Raw genomic sequence first — 22,639 nt, 5'->3', positions numbered from 1 at the left:
CGAGGGTATTCTGCTTAGTGAAATAAGCCAGGTGGAGAAAGACAAGTACCAAGTGATTTCACTTATTTGTGGAGTATAAAAACAAAGCAAAATGGAACAAAATAGCAGTAGACTCATAGACACCGAGAAGGGACTAATGGTTACCAAGGGGGAGGGGTTGCAGAGAAGGGCAAAGGAGAAGGGGATTAAGGGGCACAATAATTTGCAGTCACAATATAGATTTGTCACAGGGACAGCAGTACAGCACAGAGAATACAGTTAATGTTTCTGAAACATTTTACTATGTTGGACAGTGATTGCGCTGGAGGGGGTGAAGACTTGAAAATATGGGTAGATGTTGGTCCACTGTGTTACATATTTGAAACCAACATAAGATTGTATATCATTGATTCTTTAATTTTAAAATATGGACAGAGAGTCTGAATAGACAGTTTTCCAAAGAGGACATACAAAAAAACTATATGTACCCCTGTGTTCACTGCAACATTATTTACAATAGCCCAGATATGGAAATAACCTTAGTGTTCATCAATGCATGAATGGATAAAGAAGATGTGTAAGATGTGTGTGTGTTCCTCATTAAAAATTAAAATAAAGATACATCTTATAATCAAAAACAAAAGAAAAAAGAAGAAAAAGATAATTGAGGAAATCATCTGTAGTTTGTTACTTTGGGTGTCTATCTGCTAAAGATTGTGTTTCTGCTAATACTAGATCATCTGTCAGTTAAGGTAAAAACGTGTATGAGTGCTGTTGTTTGCTTCACACTATCTTCAGGATTTGTTTAAGCTACCTCGTGTTTCCCCAATGTGCAGCCAAGTTTTAGAACCACTGCCTAGAGCATGAATGCGTTTTAAGGGGCAGATGGACTAGGACTGTCCACATCCAGGCTGCCAGATGGGAGAGAGAATGGAGGTCACTATCACTACTTGTGTGTGCAGGGGCTGATATAAGCAAAGATGTCCGGGACCTCTGCCCCTCTAGTTAAAGGCTTTCCCATAAGGACATGGCAGGGATGAAGGAGACAGAGGGGAGAGGAGAGGAGTTTACCAAATATCTATCCCAGCATTTTCAGTGAGTGAGCTGAAGACAGATTTTCATTGAAATGGAACATCACCAAATGTACAGGTGGTGTAACCTTCCCTACCCACTATAGCCACTGGGAACAGGCGACCTAATTCCATAGCATCCATTCGCCATAGAGCACAGAGCCAGGCAGTCAGTCCCAGCAGAAGTTTGAATCAGCTGTGTGGTCTATGAACTGCTCTGCTTCAGAATCACCTGGGAGGCTTGTTAAACTGCAGATTCCTGGACCATACCCCAGACCTGTAGAATCAAAATCCAGAGAAACTGTCTCAGGAATCTGCACTTTAACCAGCATCCTAGTTGATTCTTAAAAACGTTAAGGTTTGATCACCACTTACCCAGACAGTTATGGTGGTGAATTCTTAGCAGATATGCAGGTCCCCTTTGTCCTGCCACATTCCCCACAGTGGGCTCAGCTGGCTAAGCTACTACTGAGGCCTTCCGGAGGGGTACACACACTTTTAAAAGAAAAGATGGCCTTGCCAAAGAAAGTCTATAGTAAATATGCAATGTGGCCTTTAAAATAATCAGTTATTAAAAAAACAGTGGTGATGGTCATACACACTCATTTCACCAATCGCTGTCTTGCTCAAAAGAATAGATACCTTTATGGCAAACCGTTTGAAGTATCTTGAATAGTGCCAAATCGTCCTTCTTTGAAGATAGGCCTAATTTTTGGAAATACATAACATCATTTGGTGTGAAAATGTGGTAAATAAAGTGTCCGATTAAGTTGGATCTGTTTTGGTTTTTATGAAAGTCACTTTCAACTTGTGAGTGACCACACCGTATTATCACTTCACTCTTTAACTCCAAAAGATGTTACTCTTAAAATATTTTGAATATTTTGTCTGAAACTTAGTTGTTTTAGAAAACCCCAGTTTATCCCAAAGTAAAGGAGAGCAGTCTTTTGGACTGACAAATTCCTGTGTGTTTTGTATGAAATCACCCCCACTTCTCTGTTGTTCATTTTCATAAGGCTTAGATACGCAGAAGGTGTATAAGTCATCACTTAGTGGGGGCAGATGTTTGCATTTTGAAATATGTAATTCTATTACAGAAAATCAATGTGGGGAGAGGAGAAGATTAGCACTTCATTTCCATTCACCAGGGAGAGTTGTAGCGAGGGGGCCATACTGGGGACAGGATGGTCTTTCACTTCATGCACCTGATGGATCAACATTTGCATCAGAGCCAAAAGGCAGACTTATGGAGTAGACAGAACAACCTGTGTTCTGTGGTTGCTGAGCTAGGTAGAATTGCAAATGAGAATCAGATTTTAAATATAATTCAGGCTGAATGGGGTAGTGCTGGTTGAATGGATAAGTCAGTGTGGGAGTAGATGCTGTGGGCTGTACTGAAAGGTTTTATTTGACCTGGGACCTGAAGTGCCTGTTCTAAAATGAAAGGATGTATTTTATGAGCTGAGTGAGTCTACCCTCCTAGAGTGCATGGGCGATGCCCCTTGATAATAGCACAAAGGAATTTTGAAGCTTTCCATTTTCTGCTGGTCTGTGGGCACTGACTGCATTCATTGTGTGCTTATCACCATGGAGGCAGGCTCATGTTCTAAAGTGTCCTGTCTGAGGGCTTGCACAATTTTTGGATGTCTTTAATTTCACCAAGCTGAACAAAATTAAACACATAGATCACTGAGCCATGATGTTCTGAAGGCAAAGATTTCAGAAAAGAGGGTACTCGTTTCCCCAGAACAACAGAACAACGTAATGCCACACTGACGTGGAGCCTGAAGTAGTCACAAGCCCCTTCATCAATCAACAGGAAGGCAGTCAGAGACATCCAGGTGACAGCCTGTCCCCTTAACATTGTTAACTGATTCATTTAAGGGTTTCTGTTGGAGAGGAAAAGTAAGGTCCCCTGGGACGTAAGGTGACTTTGTTTTGCCTGAGTATTTTTGAGTGGTATTTTGGAGAGGCTGTTGCTGTAATGAAAATTTATTAGTTTTGTTTGCCTGGATAAAACTGAAACCACTTCTTCACTGTGTGTGTGTGTGTGTGTGTGTGTGTGTGTCTGTGTGTGTGTCTGTGTGTGTCTGTGTGTGTTGGGAGGTGGGGAGAGCTGCGTTTAACCATTCCCCTGGGCCATTTGCCTAGTTTCATGTTACACACTTTCTGGCTTTGTATTTACTGAAGAATTTTATTTTAGCATCATTAGAAACAATCTGTCCTACTGCTCTTTCCCCCACTACTCCCCCCTGTCCTGGATGGCATATCTCCTTCCAAACTTAAAAAAGTGGTGGTAGGGTTAGACAACATCGCTTTTAGAGATGCGTAACTGTTTAAGGGTTAAAAACACAGAAAAATTATAATTTAAATGCTAAGCTGCCAGGGGCTGATGATGAAAGGTGGCTTTGTTTGGATGATTAGTTTGGACTCTGTTAAGACAGACAAAATATCTTTTTCTGGGCTTATGGCGTAGGCAGGGTTTTACATGCTTAAAAGCAAATCTTTAACTGCATTCTCCTTCTCTTACATCAGCCCACTTCTCCCCTTCCCTCGCATGTGGCAAAACAATAAACAAAGTGGCCACTGTTGATGCCCTGGGGTGTTTCTCCCTCTTTCTAGTACAGGGTCCCAGGATGGAAATCTTTAGCCATTTAAACTCCAAAAACTCTTTTCCTGTAAGATAGGGCATTTGCTGAATGTTTTGGAGAATGTCTTATGGCAAGTCAGCTCCAGAAGGGCTCTGCAGACATGCAGGGTGGATGGGGGGGCTCGGATGGTGGAGGCCCCGCAGGCCCCAAAGAAATCCCTGCTTCAGGCTCTCTGTTTGCTTTTTCCTCTGCATTTGTAAAGTGTCTGAGGGTGTGGCCAAAACATCAGGAAAGCATTGAAAGTACTATTTGTTCTTGAAAATGTTACAGTTAATCTCTTGGTCCCACTCTAAAGGGGAAGAAAAGATCTTTGTGAAGAAAGGCAACAAAATGCAGGCATATATCTGTCTACCCTGGCTTGGGTTTCAGGAGATTTGTTAACACTGATACAGTGCAGAAGGCAGAATGTGAGAGGTTATTTTAAAGTAGTGGTTCTTAGCCCAGGATCTTGAATTGCCAAGAGACCCACAGATGAGTGGGAGTGTCGGGGGGAGGTCCTCTAAAACTGAATAGAAAAATTTGTACAAACAGGCCTTCTATTGGAGACAGCCTGTGATTCTTTGGAGTCTCAGGTCCAAAAAAGTTGGTAACTATGTTTTCAATATTTTCATTTTTTATTGTGGTAAAGTACACATAACATAAAATTTGCCATCTTAACCATTGTTAAGTGTGCAGTTCAGTGCTAATAAATACATCCACATTGTTTTATAGCCATCACTACCATCTATCCCCATTATTCTTCTTGTAAAACTGAAACAACCACTAAACAATAACTGTCCATTTTTCCCTCTCCCATCCTCTGGTAACCGCCATTCTACTTCCTTTTTATGATTTTGTCTACTTTAAGTACTTCATATAAGTGCAGTCTTGTAGTCCTGTATTTGTCTATTTGTGACTGGCTTATTTCACTTCGCGTAATGTCCTCAAGGTCTACCCATGTTGTAGCATAAGCAGAATTTCCTTCTTTTTTAAGGCTGAATAAAATTCTATTGTAGGTATATGCACTGCATTTTTCTTATCCATTCATACTTCATTGAATGCTTGGGTTGCTTCCATGTCTTAGCTATATGTGAATAATACTTTATGAATGAGGGTGTATAATATAACTGCTTTTTAAAAGCAAGTTCATAAGCACAAGTTTCCCCCCTTTTTTGAGCAAAGTTGTATATTGAGATTTTCAGAATCTATGAAGCTTCCAGTGCCTCAGTAGACTTTCAGGTTTTTTAATAAAATTGAGGTATAATTGACATACAATATTATACTAGTTTTAGGTTAACAACATAGTGATTGGACATTTGTATACATTGTAAAATGATCAATCAGTAAGTCTATTTACCATCTGTTCTCATACCAAGTTAATACCATATTTTTTACTATATTCCCGATGCTGTACATTACATCTCCATTCTATACCTGGGAGTTTGTACTTAATCCTCTTCACCCATTTCACACCTGCCCTAGCACCCCTCCCCTCTGGTAACTATTAATCTGTTCTCTGTATCTATGAGACTGGTTTTTATTTTGTTCTCTGTTTATTTTGATTTTTAGGTTCTGCCTAAATAAAATCATGTGGTATTTGTCTTTGTCTGACTTATTTCACTTAGCATAATACCCTTGAGGTCTATCCATATTGCCACAAATGGCAAGATTTCATTCTTTCGTATGGTGAATAGTATTCCATTGTATGTATGTATCACATCATCTTTATCCATACATTTGCACTGGACATTTAGGTTGCTTCCATATCCTGGCAATTGTAAATAATGCTGCAGCTAACAGAGCTGTGTATATATTTTTTCAAATTAGTATTTTCATATTCTTTGGATAGATACCCAGCAGTTGAATTGTTGGATTGTATAGTAGTTCTATTTTTAATTATTTGAGGAATCTCTACTGTTTTCCATAGTGGCTGCACCAATTTACATTTCCACCAACAGTGTATGAGGGTTCTCTTTCCCCATATCCTCACCAACACTTGTTATTTTTTGTCTTTTTGATAACAGCCAATATAGTGGTTGTGAATTGGTGTCTCATTGTGGTTTCAATTTGCATTTCCTTGAAGATTAGTGATGTTGAGTATGTTTTCATGTGCCTGTTAGCCATCTGTATGTCTTCTTTGGAAAGATGTTTTTTCATATCCTCTGCCCATTTTTAAATTGTATTGTTTTGTTATTGTTGTTGAATTGTATGAGTACTTCATACATTTTGGATATTAACCCCTAATCAGATAATATGATTTGCAAATATAGTCTCTCACTCAGTAAGTATCTTTATATTTTGTTGATGGTTTCCTTCACTGTGCAGAAGCTTTTTAGTTTGATGTAGTCCTATTTATTTATTTTTGCTTTTATTTCTCTCACCTTTGAAGTCAGATCCAAAAAAATCACTAAGACTAATGTCTTGGACCTTCCCACATATGTTTTCCTCTAAGTATTTTATAGTTTCAGGTCCTACATTCAAGTCTTTAATACATTTTGAGTGAATTTTTGTATTTGATGTAAGATAGTGGTCTAATTTCATTCTTTTGCATGTAGTTGTCAGTGTAGTTTCCCAACAACATTTATTGAAGAGACTATTTCACTGTATATTCTGGGTTCTTTGTCTTAAATCATTGACAATATATGTGTGGGTTTATTTCTAGGCTTTCTATTCTGTTTCACTGATCTATGTGTCTGTTTTTATGCCAGTGCTGTGCTGTTTTGATTACTAAATCAGGGAACTCGATACCTCTGGCTTTGTTCTTTCTCAGGATTGTTTTGGCTATTTGGGTTCTATTGTGGTTCCACATAAATTTTAGAATTATTTGTTCTACTTCTGTGAAAAATGTCATTGGAATTTGATAGGGATTGAATTGAATCTATAGATTGCTTATGTAGTATTAACATTTTAACAATGTTAAATCCTCCATTCCATGAGGGTGGTATCCTTTTACATTTATCTGTGTCTTCTTCAGTTTCTTTTATCAGTGTCTTAGAGTTTTCAGAGTACAGGTCTTTCACCTCTTTGGTTAAATTTATCCCTAGGTATTGTATTATTTTTATGCTATAGTAAGTGGAATTGTTTTCTTAATTTATCTCTCTGTTAGTTCATTGTTAGTGTACAGAAACACAACCAACTTCTATATATTAATTTTGTATCCTGTATCCTGTGACTACTGAATTCATTTATTCATTTAAGTCTTTAGAGGAGTCCTTAAGGTTTTCTGTGTCTAGTGTCATGTCATCTGCAAGTAGTGACAGTGTTACTTTCTTACAAATTGGGTGACTTTTATTTCTTTTTTTACCCAATTGCTGTGTCTAGTACTTCTAATACTATGCTGAATAAAAGTAGAGAGAGTGTGCATCCTTGTTTTGTTTCTGATCTTAGAGGAAGAGCTTTCAGCTTTTCACCTTTGAGTATATTGTTAGGTGTGGGTTTGACATGTGTGGCTTTTATTATGTTGAGGTACATTCTCTCTACATCCACTTTGTTGAAAGTTTTTACCATAAATATATGTTGAATTTTGTCAAATGCTTTTTCATCATCTATTGAGATAATCATACGATTTTTACTTTTCATTTTGCTAATGTGGTATATCATGTTGATTGATTTGCTGATGTTGAAACATCCTTGCATTCCTGGAATAAATCCCACTTGATCACAGTGGATAGTCCTTTTAATGTATTAATGTATTTGTTTTGCTAACATTTTGTTGAGGAATTTTGCATCTGTGTTCATCAAGAAATTAGCCTATAATTCTCTTTTTTGTGGTGTCTCTGACTTTAAAGTTCTAAATGAGTTTGCCCATGCACACACAAGGGTGCCTGCCAATGCGGGAATACAGTCAGGTTCGGGATGCTCTTCTCTTCTGGTTATTGGAGATAACAGTCAATGGCTAGAAAACAAAGGGTTGAGAAAAGGCTAGGGGCATCTGTGTGAGTCTTTTCCAGAATTGACCTCTGCCACTTTGTCCTATTCCCTTGCTAGTTTACCCCAGCCACATTGGCATAAGGACTGGCTAAAAAGGAGCCCATCAGAACGTTACGGGAGTGAGCAAGGGGTATATATACTTCTTCTCCAGTTCCCAGAGCCTGTGACTCCCTTCTTTTCATGCATCTGGCAACATGACCCCTACCTGGAATATGATGGGTTTTGAAGCCAGATCTGGATTTATATTCTGCCTCTTTCACTATCAACTTCATTATTTTGAGGCAATTATTTAAATTCTTGAACTTTGGTTTCCTCACTTATAAAATGGGGGTAAAATACCTACCTTGAAATGACATCATAATACTAAATGAATGATGTCCATAGGTGCTTAGTCCTGGGCCTGGTCGTAAAAATAGGAGCTGCTCCTTCATTAGAATTCAGGCTCCCTGCTATAGCAGGGTAGAGATTTCTAAGGGAAAGTATTGCTAAACTTTTCAAGAATTTTTATCTTTATGAAACTTTGGGGAATGGAAATAGGAAAGTCTACCAAATAAACTGAAAAAATAAATCTGGATTTAATGGCTATAGCAAGAGAGGAGCTAAAGGCTAAGCTGAGACAGGAGCAGAGAGAGAAATGAAGATCTGTTCTTATCTGTAACATGAACACTGTGCCACCTTTCTGGGATGTTGGCAAAAGAAAGGCTGTGTCACCCCTCCACTGGGACATCCTTGATGTGCCCTCTTATCTCCACACATGTGGACAAAACTGTTGAGGAATTTATTTTGCATTCTTTTGAATATTTAAAAATAATATTTATCTAATCAATTGCACATAGCACTGTTTACACTCTTTACATGTAAACATCAATAGAATCAGAACCAGGAAGCAACAATCACACACACAAGAAACACCTAAACCAAATCACTGTTCATAAGCTCTTTTTGTATCACTACTTACACAGAATTAAATTTTCATAGCTGCTACTAATGTGTATATGCCATTCCAAATTCTACTTTTTCCCCACTAATTTATGTAGATTTCTTCCATTTATTTCTACAGTCCTTATACTTTATATTCTAAGTGGCAATATTTATACTGATGTTTGGATTTACATCACAGGCTTTGGGGTTGTTTTCTTTTATACATATAGTCAATGCTGTTTCAATTCAAATTCTCCCTCCCTTGTCAAAAGCTCTGATGAACATTATGATATTTGCCATCTTTTACCAAATTACTCTCTAGAAAGATTGTATGAATACTAATCAAGGCTTGTAGCAATGGATAAATATGCCTTAAGTGGAATCACTCCCATCTTTTTGAACACTAGATTTGTAATTTTCTTCTTTGCTAATTTAATGAGCATGAAGTATCTTGTAGTTGTTTTAATTCTCAACTTTAAAATGATAAGAATGTGAATATTTTCCCATTTTTAAAAATTGAACTATTTATGTCTCCTTTCATGTGGATTATCTAATCCAGAGGTTGGCAAACTATGGCCCTTGGGCTAAATATGGTCAGCTCCCTCTTTTTAGATATAAAGTTTTATTGAGACATAGCCATACTCATTTGTTACATATTGTCTACTGCTATTTTTGAGCTATAATGACAGACTTAAATAGTTGCAACAGAGCAAAGTCTAAAGTATATACTATCTGGTCCTTTACAGAAAGTTTTCAGGTTCAAATCCCATCTCTTAGTTCTTATTCACACTTGCTCCATCATACTTTATGCTCCAGCAATATCAATGTAACTCCCCTCATGTCATAATAATTTATGTTTTGGCATATTTACCCATCCTATTCCTTCTGTCTGGAATTTCCAAACTCCACTCTGCCAAGGAAGTTTAATCTTTTCAGACCCTCCTTGGGAGGTGCTCATGTTATAAAGCATTTCTTTAAATTAAATTCACAACTTTACTGTTTGTTAGAAGAGACTGACAGTTGGTATGGGAATTAAGAAAACTGTGCCTGGGAAAGCACTTTGTAAAACTGCAAGGTGCTATATAAATGTAACAATCTCTAATCATAACTATTATTGTACTTCGCAGCATCAATGCCCACTATTGTTTCTACTTTTATTTCAAACAATTTACAGGGAACTTATTAAACTAAAGCACCCCAGTTGACTCTCGTGGAGTAAAAGATCTGATAATACCTTTTTTACAATACCTCTCTATTAAATACCAATAACACAGTTGCGTGGCTGCTCTAGTTATTTAAGCAATACCAGAGGCCAGTTCAGATAAGTTAATTATATGTGCCTCATCAATTATTGAATGATCATCAAGATGATTCAAAACATCAACCAAACAAATGAGCTCTGTTCTCTGAGTTATCCTTCTATTTGACTCCAGAGAACAAAGATTGGAATCCTAGAGAAACAATATAAAATCCTAAAAAAAACCTGCTAAACCAAAATGCTATTCTATCTATTGGTTGCAAGTAATTATGCAATCAGACAGCAGAACACCCTTGGAGAAGAGTTTCATTTATCCAGAAAGAAAAAGGAATCTGAAGTAAAACATACATTGTAAGTCCAAAATGATGCTTAGAATCTTTAGGAATTCTACTTATCTTTCCAAAGTGTCTGTTACAGGAACATTGACAGCATAGCTCTGTAATACTATATGTAGATATAGTTATATACATATATGTTATATAGTTATATATATATACACATGTATGTTATATATAGTTATATAAATATGTATATTTCTTTAATGGGTCTACATTCCTCTCTGAGTGCTCCTTCTTTTCTTTGGGAATCAAAAACATTTCATAGAAAATATTCTCATGAAATATATATGTATAAACTGTAATACAATGTTGCATGTGTGTGTGCATGTGCAGTGTGTGTGTGTGTGCGTGTGTGTGTATGTGTGTGTGAGAATACATTTTACTAATTTAAGCAATGATCCCTGTTGGAAAGAGTTCAGGAATTTCCATTTGCTTTGTGCAAGTTTAATCTATGTGTCAAAAGCCACAAAAAGAGGGTCAGGTTCCACAGAGTGAAAGCTCAGGCGATTATGAATGCTGAGTCCTAGAGACAAAAGCTTTTAGTTGTAACTGCATTTCTGGAGAGGAGGGCGCCGGTTTGTTTGCCACATCCATTAAGGAACAACTACTTATTTTAGCAGTGCCTTTCTTTCAGGAAGTGAAATATATAGAAGGGCAGAAAAATAAGCAAAGGAGGAAATTTGCTATTGATTTTCTTTTCTTCTGTGAAATTACATGAAGGCACACCAGCCTGTGGCAGTGACAGTAAGGCTCCGTCTGAGACCGCCTTGAAGTTCAATTCTCTACTGATCCTTTTAAACCTCCTCTAGTGTCAGATTGTTTTCTATGCAGTTATTTTTGGTGCTTTTTATTCGTAACACCAAAGAGGATTTTGCTGAAGGTAAAACTGTGAATTATTCCCAGACAATAAATAAATTTCTGCTCCTCCTTTATGGGAAAAAAAGTCAGCAACACTAAAAATCAAACATGAAAATCCAAGGAATATAAAAGAGATGTAGAAGGTGAATAGTGGGATTCCTTTTTGTGAGCTGATTTCTCAGTATAAGGGTGTTGCTGGGTTTTCTCGGGTTTGAACTGTGGAAAGACTAAGCACAAAGTTTTTCCGATGGTGGTGGGGGAATGGTTTTTGTCAGATTCATCATTATGTTTGTGTACATTCTGGTCATAATACTTGCTAACAGTTTTTGTACTTTTACTGTGTGCTCGATAGTATGCTAAGTCCTTATACTGTTTCTGTTCTGTAGGGAAGCAATAAGTCGCCTGTGTGAAGCCGTCTCTGGGGCAAATGGAGCCATTAAAAAGCGAAAGGTAAATATTGGTGCCGTGTTCTTGGTTCATATTCCCCTAACTATAGGAAAGATAATATCAAAATAGTTGCCAGGTCACTCCACCATATGGCCTAAGGTCCACCATATGGCCTAGTCGGTGTAATATTGGACATACACTCAAAGTTGTTCTTGTCCCTCAGCTTTTTCTGACTTGCCTGACACTGTCTGAAGTGGCGATGCCTGGAGTGACAGAGTGGAGAAAGCATCTAGGTTTCAAGTTAGAATATCCGGGTTCCCAGCTTGGGTCTTTACTTGCTTTAGAGAATGGTATCTCATTTTTCTGAGACTCCATTCTTGTTCCTGTGAAGTTAAGTTGTTGAACTAGATGATCAGTTTGGTACTTTCCAACTTTAATATTTTATAATGCATGTATTCTGCATTGTAACATTTTAGACTCCTTGGCCTGTTTTTCAAATGGAAACATGGATGCTGGTAGAGAGGAGTAATAACACACGGGTAGAAGAAGCTTTCCATGCTGGAAGAAAGCACAATTTTGATGTTTGGTGGGCTTGGATTTAAACCCTGTCTCTGTCACCTGCTAACTGTGTGATTGTGAACAAGTCCCCTCATCTTCAGGATCCTTCATATTTTCCTATCTGTAAAAAGGGAAAAAAATAATACTTGCTTTAATATAGGGTTGTGTATAAATTAAATGAAATGATGTATACAAAGTCTCTAGCATGGTTTTTGACACGTATTAGGTTTTCAGTCATAGGGTACTTAGTTGTACTGCTAGTTAAGCTGTTAACCCTAGAATGTTTAGTTGCTTTGAGAAGTCCGCAGGGGAGGTGTAAAGGCTTTTAAGATAACTATTTAAATCATAGAATTGTAGACTGTTTAAGAGAATAGGAATTTTTAGAGGTCTTCTAGTCTAACCCTCTCATTTTGCCAGCTACTGAACTGTGGCTCAGAGAAGGGATTTGCCTTGGGTCGCTAGAATGCTGAAGGTTGGGGCCAGCAGTGGAAGCCAGGTCTTTAAACTCCCAGCTTAGCTCTATTTCCATGCCACCCTGCCTCATTTTCTATCATTCTTTATTATTTTGCATAGGGCTGAACCCAGTGTCACCTGGAGTGACTCAGATGAGCCACATGGTATGGAAAACTATAATAAATGCCCTTTGAATTCTATTAGAATTCCCTATTACTAATTTGACAGAACCTAGGCCACAAGGTAGCTTCTAGCCTCCTCCTGCCTCTAGTAACCTGTGTGACTAGGATGCTTCAACTAGATGTTTGCAACGAACAGGCTCATTCATTCAAGATACTCTCATTCCAGGAATAGACAGTCTACACCCCAAAACAGAATAAAACAAACTGGGCTATCATCTTTCCACGAAATACACATGTGAAGAAAAAAATGAGGTTTTTGAAGTAATTTCCTTGGACAGCATTTATTGAATACTTAATATGTGCTAGGGACTCTTCCATGCACTTTATATTTTTTATATTACTTTTCCTTCCCATTTTAAATGTTGCAGTAAAATACACCTAACATAAAATTTACCATCTTAACCATTTTAAGTGTACAGTTCAGTGCTATTAAATACATTGCTGCTGTTATGTAATCATCATCCCCATTCATCCCCATAATTCTTCTCATCTTATAAAACTGAGAATCTATAACTGTTAAGCAATAGCTCTCCATTCCCTTCTCTTCAGCCTCTGACAACTACTCTTCTACTTTCTGTGTCTATGTGTTTGACTACTCTAAATACCTCAAAGAAGTGGAATTATACAGTATTTGTCTTTTTGTGACTGGCTTGTTTCACTTCATTCAGTGTCCTCAAGGGTCATGGCCATGCTGTAGCATATTGGAGAATTTCCTTCCTTTTTAAAGCTTAATAATATTCCATTGTGTATGTATATCTATATATATACACATCACATTTTGCTTATCCATTCATCTGTTGGGGGACACTTTGGTTGCTTCCATGTTTTTGCTATTATGAACAATGCTGCTGTGAATAATGGATATACAAGTATCTGTTCAAGTACTTGCTTGCAGTTCTTTGGGGTGTATAACAAGAAGTGGAATTGCTGATCATATGAAATTCTGTTTTTAATTTTTTGAGGAACTTCCATGTTGTTTTCCATAGAGGTTATACCACTGTATATTCCTACCAATAGAGCGCAAGTGTTTTAATTTCTCCACATTCTTGCCAATGCTTGTATTTTCTGGGGTGAGTTTTTTTTTTTTGGTTGGTTACAGATTTATCCAGATTTTCTATTTTTCATGATTTATTCCTGGTAGGTTTTATGTTTCTAAGAATTTGTCCATTTCATCTAGATAATTCAACTTGTTGGCATACAATTGCTCCCTTATAGTCCTTTTTATTTCTGTTTTGGTAGTAATGTTCCCACTTTCACTTCTGATCTGAGTAGTCTAGGTGTTCTCCCCTGTTCCTTAGTCCATCTAGCCAAAGGTCTGTCAGATTTGCTATCTTTACAAAGGATCAACTTTGGGTTTTATTGATTTTCTCTAATGGTTTTCTAGTCTGTATCTGTGCTCTAATCTTTATTATTCCCTCCCTTCTTCCACTTTGCATATAATTTGTGCTATTTTGAGTTCCTTAAGTTATAAAGTTAGGTTGTTGATTTGAGATCTTTCTTTTTTTTAAATGTGTTTATGGTTATATATTGCCCCTTAGCACCCCTTTTCCCGTGTCCCCTAAGCTTGGCATGTTGTCTTTTTCATACCCATTTAATCATCACAAAAAATCTAGACGACAACTTTTTCTTCTTTTTAGTCTTGTGATGTTCAATAGGACTTCAGGGTTCAGCTAGTCAGAACTCTTACAGGAATCTCCTTTATATAAATCAGGCCTCTACTCTCAAAACTTCGGGAGAAGAGAATGTATGAAAAAACTTCTGTGGCCTCCAATTCTACTACTTACTGAAGAATTTGCTGTATTCCAACTTTTTGAAGCTGTTGCTTAAAAAAACATTTTGTATCATTTGATACATGTAAAATAAAATAAGGACAAAGAGTATGGGCTTTGACCCATTTTTAATATTTTAAAAACATAAGTAACAAAAACATTCTGTAACAAATTCCATAATGTACAATGTTGTTTTGTCATTTTTAAAGCCTCCAGTTAAGTTCCTGTCCACAGTTCTTGGCAAAAATAATCTTCAGTTTTCGGGAATGAATATAAAGCTGACCATCTCAATGTGTAGCCTGACACTGATGAATCTTGACAACCAACAGGTAAGATCAGGAATGTCCTGTACCGTTTAAAGTACATCTATTTTTTTAGCCTGGGCATCATCAAAAGAATAAAGTTCCAGACATAGGATGCCTAAAATTTTATAAAGCATAAGGGAAAAAAACTTCTGCCAAGGATTTATGCCTAACAATAATAACAACAACAGGCTTGCTAACCCATCACTGGGGCATTTAACTGCTTGCATACTTGCTCCTACCTAACTGCTTTGTAATAAGAACTAAGGTGCAAAAAACACAGTAAATACCACCTGAAACTCATATACTTGAGTCATTTATTACTCCCCACCAACCCTCTCCAAAAGGAAAGCAATTCCATTATCAGAACTAACAGACTGTGTGTTGGACTTGGGGTGCAGATGAAGGACAAAGGGGACAGTGATGTTAGGGTTAATGTTCTAGTTACTGAAATTTAAGCAGAAAACATTTTCTTCCAAACCTTGAGGTTGAAAAGCTTTCTAAAATGTTATTGTATAAACATTGTTTTTTCTTTGTTGATGATTTAGGATACTATGGTGTATCTGAGTTCTCACTGTGAACCTTATTTCTTAAAGAATGGCATTGCTGAAGCAAATGTAAAGATAAGCAGGCACTGGGCTAAATGTGTACCTTAAACTAGGACACTCTTTGACTTGCTTTTTACTTTTTTAAATTAAATCCTTATATCAGGTTATTTATGTGTGTTAGTCTAACTTTTCTTTGTCTGACTGTAGTGATCCGAGGTTCTTAATATTTAAGGTGTTACTCTATGGAGTGCTGTTGGTCAGGGACTCATGGAAGGTTTAATGTGTATTTGGCAGTGATAAAATACTAAGAGGCTTTGAGATCACATATAGGTTGAAACCCTGGCTTTACACTAATGAGCAAGTTACCCTACCGCACAATTTTCCCCATAGTGAAATGAGGGTTATAGGACCTACTCACAGAGTTTCTGAGAGGAGAGACTGAGCAATAGTGTATGTCCCATAGGGTTATTTAGAGGATTAAATGAGATCATGGATGTAAATCACTTTAGCAGAGTGCCAGTCCCATGATAGCTATTATTATTTATTCAAACACTCTTCCTTGAAAAAACTTCTTTATATACTAAGTACTAACAGGGAAAGAATATTATAATATATAAAATTAACTTACAAGTATAGTAACTTACAAGCATAGTTATATACATTTTGACTTCCATTTTTTTTTTGCCAAAAAATTCACTTGTGGTTTTGAGGGCTGCTTTATTTTCTAAATTCGAACGCAGAGTAAAATACATTGCTTGCACAGTGGTATAAAACACCATAGAGAAAAATGCTTAAAATGCAACAGTCAAAATGGACTCCTGCGTCCTTGGTCCCCCCTGGTCACCCTGGAGAAGGAGGACTGTTGGTATAACAACAGCAGTACATTTGGGGCTGTACTTGGACGACGCAGCATATCTGAGCGGAAAGTGAAACATTCATTCACTCTTTTAGATGAGTTGCCCTCAGACATTTGTAGATGTAAAATTAATTTTGGTATCACCCACTGGTACGGTACCAGGGATGCTTAATTCTTTTAGTTGTGAGATCTCATTGAATATAGGAGTCCTTAAATTATTTGCATTTTGTAGGGGAAGAAGACTGGGCGAAGCTAGAGCCATGATGCTGACAGCCTCATGTGCAGAATATGATGAGCATTTCTAGAAGTGGCTCTTTCCGTGGGGTGCCTGAAGGAATGGGGCATTTAGGAAGAATAGGGTTGTGGTTGAGTGTAGTATGGGGCATAGTTCATTCTCAGCATTTCTTTTTGCTCACTACCATTTTCCAGGCCACTGCAATTAGAGGTGGTATTGCCACATACCCATAATCTTTCTGGCAGAACAGAAGTAAGGACAATGGGCACGAATGGCTTCCACTGCCAGTGGTGATAGCAATGAGGTGCCTTTGGCAGTGACTCACATCTTTTTTGCACTGGTGGCATGGAATAGGGTGGTGTTCAGCCCACCCACTGTTGGAGTAGGGACCAAAATTAGGATCTCACTGATCTCAGACCCAGGGGCTGATTGTTAAAAATAATCTTGAACGATTCTGCAGGCGTGGGATAAATGGCTTGTGTGTGAGGGTGGGGTGTAAAAAAAGATGTGCCACTCTGGATGCTTCAATAATTTTTATGTCACATCAAAAGAGCAACTGAGATGTTTAAGGGACAAAGGCAGCAGAGACATGACCTTATGTATATAGCATGAGAGAAAGATTTATTCATTAAATTCTCCTTAAAGAATGCTACCCTTTGAAGTTCTAAGATAAGTAGAAATAGTAATGCCTTCTATCTCCCATCCTGCTTAACTTCTAAGATATACTTTGGGTTGAAAACATAAACAGGTTCAAATTTATAGATACATTCACAGAGGACAGAACATTTCTGGGCCAGATGGTTCACATTCATTCCAACCACTGAGAACTTCAAAAATATAACCATTCACTCTCAGATAATGTCTCATAGAACTTCAGAGGCAGAAAATACAATTATATAAAACATGTGATGATTTAAACTTACCCTATGGGGGATGGGAAAATACATTTTAGAAAAGCAAGTTCTAGGGACTTTTGTATATTCCTTGTTTTAAAAATTCAAGCAACAGGCTTCTTTGACATACTTAATAACAGTATGTTAGGGCCTTAAGCAAAAATGTCAGTCTCAATAGCTCCTCCTCCCACTATTCTTCATTCATTTCTATATTCCTACTGCCAACTCTAATAGCTACTGAAATTGAGAAAGGTAAGAGAGGTAAAGAAGGTAAAACAGGTAGAAAATGGAGACATCTTTAGTTTCTCTGAGGAGAGGCAAGTTCAGCTATCTAGAGGCCAGGCAGGTAATGCAAACTGTCCAAGTGTAAGAAAAATAACGGTGCAGGCAACTCGACCTTCATGTCGGGAGACAACACTGGGGGACATGGTGCAGTGTATCTTCCCTACGTGAAGGTGTACCAGGTATTTTTTTTCCTGCGTCACTATAGGTCAAGGGCTTCCAGATGTTCAACTTTTGAGGGGAAAAAAGATGGAAATCTGAGAGTTTTGCTGCTCTCTCTGGATTATGAGATATTGGTCTTTAAGAAATTAGAATTGTAAGTATAAAAAAAAAATCAGTGTGTCCTTAGGGCAGCCAAATGTGGGACATCTAAGCAAATATGTAATACACATGGATAGATCCAAAAAACTTTCTCCCAATTACATACTCGTAAATTTTTTTTAAGTCCCCCTCCCCCATCGCAAAAGTGGGATAAGAATTTCTCCAGAACTCCTTTCTTTAGTCCCCATTAAATGAAGGTATACATATATCTTTATGTATGTATCTTGGTTTAATCCTCACAGCAATTTATAAAGTACATCCAGTTATCCCTATTTTCAGTGCAGGACCCTGGGGCAGAGAGATTAATTTACCTATTTACAAAACCTGGTAAGCAGTGGAGCAATTTTTAAAACTTGAAATGTGTACCATTTTCTATCTTCAGTAAGTATTAAGTATTATTTCAGTGGTCTCTGACGGTACTATTCATAAGACCAACAAACTAACCACGACAGGAGTCAGTTGCAGAGTCTAGGTCTCTCTCCAAAATAAGCCTTCAAACCCAAGAGTGGTGTTCCTCCTCAGCCAGAGAAAAAACAAGAGTACACCCGCCCCCCAACACACACCCTTACTCCCTGTTCAGTTTTAGAAAAAAACAGAACGACTTTTTTTTTCTCCTGAGCCTATTTCCTGAAATCTTCTATCTGGAGGTAAATGCAACTGGTCAGCTCATTTTATACTGGTGTCCTTTCCCCACCCCCTCAACCCCGGCACTGTACCATCAAGACTATCCAGACTTGTCTGCCACAGTGCATTGTTTGAAAATGCAGTGAAAGTGGGGCATGAAAAGCAGTAGGACTAAGACGTTTAAGTGCTGACATTTCACTTCCTGCCTAGTTTTTCCCTCATCTCTCTCCTCTCATCCCCATCAAGCTAGTGTTTGAGTAATTATGATTATCCTTACTGGTCCGTATTTTACAGAAAAGAACCCCCTCCCTGAAAGACAGGATGACTGTAACATAATTAAGGCCGCATGTTGTCCTGTTGCTGTGGATATGTCCTTTATGGCCATAGTGGAGCAGGAACATCTGGTACTTTTATTGATCCTAAGACCTTCTGATATAGTGTTTCACTGGGCACAGCCTTCTCACATAATTATTTTCATAGAACTTCAGACCTTAATAAAGTAACCACAGGAACATGCTCATTACAACATGCAGGTTTTCCCAGGATGGCAAATACTTACTGAAACCTACTAAGTTTAATTTCCACAAATTAATTTTGTGTTGGGTAGTTGAGGCTGGAGCACTTTCTTATATGAATAGTGGTTAAATTTAAATCATAATGTGGTTGCAGTAATACAATAAAATATGTAATAAAAAGTAGTATTTAAAGTATATACGCAGTACTATTAGCCAAACAAAATACACAGAACAAGAAATTTTATTTTAAATGCTGGTGCATAACCAATAACAAGCTTAATTAGAGGAGGAGAGAGGGAAACTTCAGACACTGAGGTGGATTTTTGAGCAGGTTTAAAACCTTTATATAAAGATTGACAGCATATTGTTCTTAAGTTTTTTTTTTTTTGAAATAGGGCTTTCCTTTTACTTGACAATTTTCATTTAACAGTTCTTACATTTGAAGTTCAACCAGTCTGTTGCCTGCAAAAGTTAAATGAAAAACAGAGAGCAAGTAAAACAGAAAATTTCTCTAGTATATAAGCATGTTAGAAATAATATTTTCTTTATACTTTACATACATTTTAATGTCTAAATTTGAAACTTTATTATGAACATGTTAATTTTTTACTTTTAAAAATGGCCAGAAAAGAATTTTCTTGAATTATATATATCATAGTAGCTTTATACATAATCAAGGTACAAGTACAAACCAAATTTCAGATGCTCTTGGGAACACATTTTAAGATATAGCACAAGTGACACATATTTCTTTCTGGGTTTTCTTATCCTTTTGGTATAATGAAGAATACTCAATGTATATTACACTAAAAACTTAGCTTTTGACAGCTATGGCTTGGAGAGATCACAAAGTGGAATCTTTAGTTTTCTCAATAGGTTTTCGGTCCAAATGACTCAGAAACGTCTCATGTCCTCAGCTGGATATATTGGTTACTTTTTCTCATAAAATTAGTATCAGTGGGCTTTTTTACTGGCTGTTTGTCTTGGTCATATCCTTATTCTTGCAAAACCATCCCTTACAGTGAAATGTGAGGTATTTTTCCCAATGCAAGGAAAATAATCTGGAGCAACAACAAAATCAAAGCCACAGGTGTTTCAGGACATTTTTGATAACAGGTTCCAACAGTCCTAAGATGCCTTTTCTTTTACAATTTTCTTCCTTTTTCTTAACTTCAGTCGCTGCCCTAATTCTATTCTGCAGAGAGGAAACATTTTTTTTTTTGAAGATCAAGTTTTTCATTGGCACGGAACTATTTGGGATGCACCCGAGAGCCAGTGGAATGTTGCTGCGTCTCTCCTCAGGACGATTCCTCCTCTTAAAAATCACTTGACTACTCTCTGTCAATGATCTCATCACAGCCGAGTTCTTCGGTCAGACGATTGACAACCATAAGTGAAAAAAGCTCTTCGATAAAGGCCAACTGATCAAACGGGGTCTTCTCATAATGCATCTGAAACCCCCCATCCAGGGCTGCCTCTCTTGCTCTGGATGTTCTCAGGAACATCTTGTTGGCTTCTTCCAGGGCCGCCGATACTCTGTAGCCCGCCCCGCTCAGCTGCTCCTCTTCAGGATAGTCGTAGTCGTCCTCCCAGTCGTCAAATTCCTCGCCCTCGTCCTCGCTCTCGAAGTCATGGCCCGCGATCTGGCCTGGCTTCTCCCCAGGGCTGGCCCGGTTGGCAAGGCCTCGTTCGCCCTCCGGCTCCGCCATTGGCTGGGCCGCCTCCTCCTCCATCGGCCCTTCCTCCTCGAGCTGTGGCGGGGCCCCGCCGCGGGAGAGGCTCGGGGATGGCTCCCGGCCCCCGCTGCCTACCTCCATCTGCGGAAGGTCATTCTCGCCAGGCATCACGTCCATCTGCAGGTCATTGCTCTCTTCGTACAGCTCGGACAGCACGTTCATCTCCGACATTATACAATCGGCTCAACCTCTCCTAGGCGTTCTCTGCAAGATCGAGCTACGAGGCGGTGCGGTTGTGCGCTTGCGCAAAAGCCGTGCGCTTGCGTGACCCAGTGCGTGTGCGCGACCCCCGGACACCGCCTCCCGCCTGGGCTGCTCCTGGGGAGGGCGCGGCTCTCTGTGCCCCAGGGAACAGCGGCGTGGCTCCGGGCTGTGCTTTGTGATCCGTTTGAATTTCGTACCTACGCGCTGTGCATTCAAGAGATTGCTTAGTCTCCGCCTTGATCAGTCGTTCTGCTGCTTATGATGCTATAATCCTGAAAATACTTGACATCGCCCTTGTAACACGCTTAATCCGCCTTCCTTCTCCCCCCTTTCCCCTCCTCTCCTCTGCACCCCAGGCAATCGCCTCTGCTCCCACATTTTACCTACTTTTATCAGTGCGCTGAAGACTTTCAAATCCCCACCTCCGTATGACACAGGGTTCTCAGCCACAGAGCAACATCAAGAACTGATCCGTTCAGCTTTTCTATTTTCCTCGTTAAAAAAAATAAAATTCACAAGCATATTATTTATGTTCTTAAGAAAAAAAACAGTGAAGAAATGAATGCTTGATTCCATTTCTTTTCGTGGTAGGTAACTTTGCACTGTTAGCAATTTGGTGTGTATTTAAGTTCTTTTTCTTTGCATTTACATGGAACTTTATCTCTTCCTAGGAAGATTTTACTCTGTGTGTGTTTTACGTTTTACATAACTGTCTTCAAGTTAAAAAACAAGCAAAAAAGTCTTCAAAAGTCTTGAGGATTCAGGTTTTTTATTATACATATTTTTATAGCATTCCATTGGTATAGCTATACTACAGTTGGCTTAACTATGCACAAATAATTTCCGATTTTTTATGGTATAAACTATGGGCAAATGAGCATCCACATGTGCCAATGTTTGTCTGGAGTAAATAACCTAGAAGGTAAGGCTGGAATTGTAGGGTATGCATACTTTAGTTTTAATAAGTACAGTCTAATTGCTCTCCAAAGTTGCTGAACACATTTAAGCTTACAGCAGCAGTGTTACACTACCCTGGCCACACTTTATTTTGTCAAACTTAAACAATTTTATTAATTTAATGGTATTTTGATTCCATAGCCTTGATTTCTTGGAGACTGATTATCTTTCAATATGTTTGTTGGGCATTTGCATTATTTATGAAAACTAATTTGTCTAATTTGGGGTTTGTTTCTTTTTCTTTTTTTCTTTTTTTTTCTTTTATATTTATTTCTTTGTTTCTTTTTCTTGTTCATCCATGGGAGTTTCTTATGAACTCTGTATATAAATACTTTGTTTTACATGTTGCAAATATATTCTCCTTCTTGTTTGTTCTGTTTCAGGGGTCTTTTCTTATATGAAAGTTTTAAAATGAGTTTTCAGGTAGTCATATTCAAGGTTCATTTGTTTTCGTCTGTATGTCTTTTTCTTTTTATGATGAATTTTCCTACTTCAGAGACTACAAGCATAATCTTTTTTCTGTCTTCTCATGTTTGTACAGATCTTTATGAATCAAACCTTGATATAAATAGTATGAAGACAGGAATTTTTGATACATTTTTTTCCAGATACATACTTAATTCAGTCAACTCCATTAATTTAATCACTTGCCCTTTTATTGGCTGTTTGGTACCATATATATCATGAATATGTGAGTCTGTTTTAGACTTTTTATTCTAATGAGTTTCTGTAGTTTTATGTCTTCCTAATAAGGAAAATCATGTGTCTTCTTTAAAAAATTGCTTTAGCTCTTCTTACACATTTATTCTTCCATGGGAATTTTAGAAGTCCCT

The 22,639-nt window shown here is 37.8% G+C and overlaps 2 protein-coding genes across 2 annotated transcripts in view; one reads left to right on the top strand and one right to left on the bottom strand.

The window, feature by feature from the left end:
* The window catches only part of SHC4 (SHC adaptor protein 4), a 120,647-nt gene that overhangs the window by 53,493 nt on the left and 44,515 nt on the right, over positions 1-22,639 (top strand). Inside the window, exons 3-4 of the mRNA XM_017668841.3 lie at positions 11,371-11,434; positions 14,543-14,662. Of these exons, the coding sequence (XP_017524330.3) occupies positions 11,371-11,434; positions 14,543-14,662 (184 nt within the window). The remainder of the gene's footprint in view (positions 1-11,370; positions 11,435-14,542; positions 14,663-22,639) is intronic.
* Positions 19,133-20,899, bottom strand: EID1 (EP300 interacting inhibitor of differentiation 1). The gene has a single exon (XM_017668842.3). The coding sequence runs from the start codon at positions 20,814-20,816 to the stop codon at positions 20,241-20,243; it is 576 nt and encodes a 191-aa protein (XP_017524331.3). The 5' UTR covers positions 20,817-20,899; the 3' UTR covers positions 19,133-20,240.

The sequence above is a fragment of the Manis javanica genome, chromosome 8 (genome assembly GCF_040802235.1).
Source record: "Manis javanica isolate MJ-LG chromosome 8, MJ_LKY, whole genome shotgun sequence".
NCBI lineage: Eukaryota > Metazoa > Chordata > Mammalia > Pholidota > Manidae > Manis > Manis javanica.
Note: the sequence above shows the minus strand (reverse complement) of the source record. Positions and strands in the feature narration are given on the sequence as shown.

Excerpts from the sequence above, each read along its gene's own strand:
- EID1 (XM_017668842.3), bottom strand. The coding sequence starts at position 20,816 with ATGTCGGAGATGAACGTGCTGTCCGAGCTGTACGAAGAGAGCAATGAC.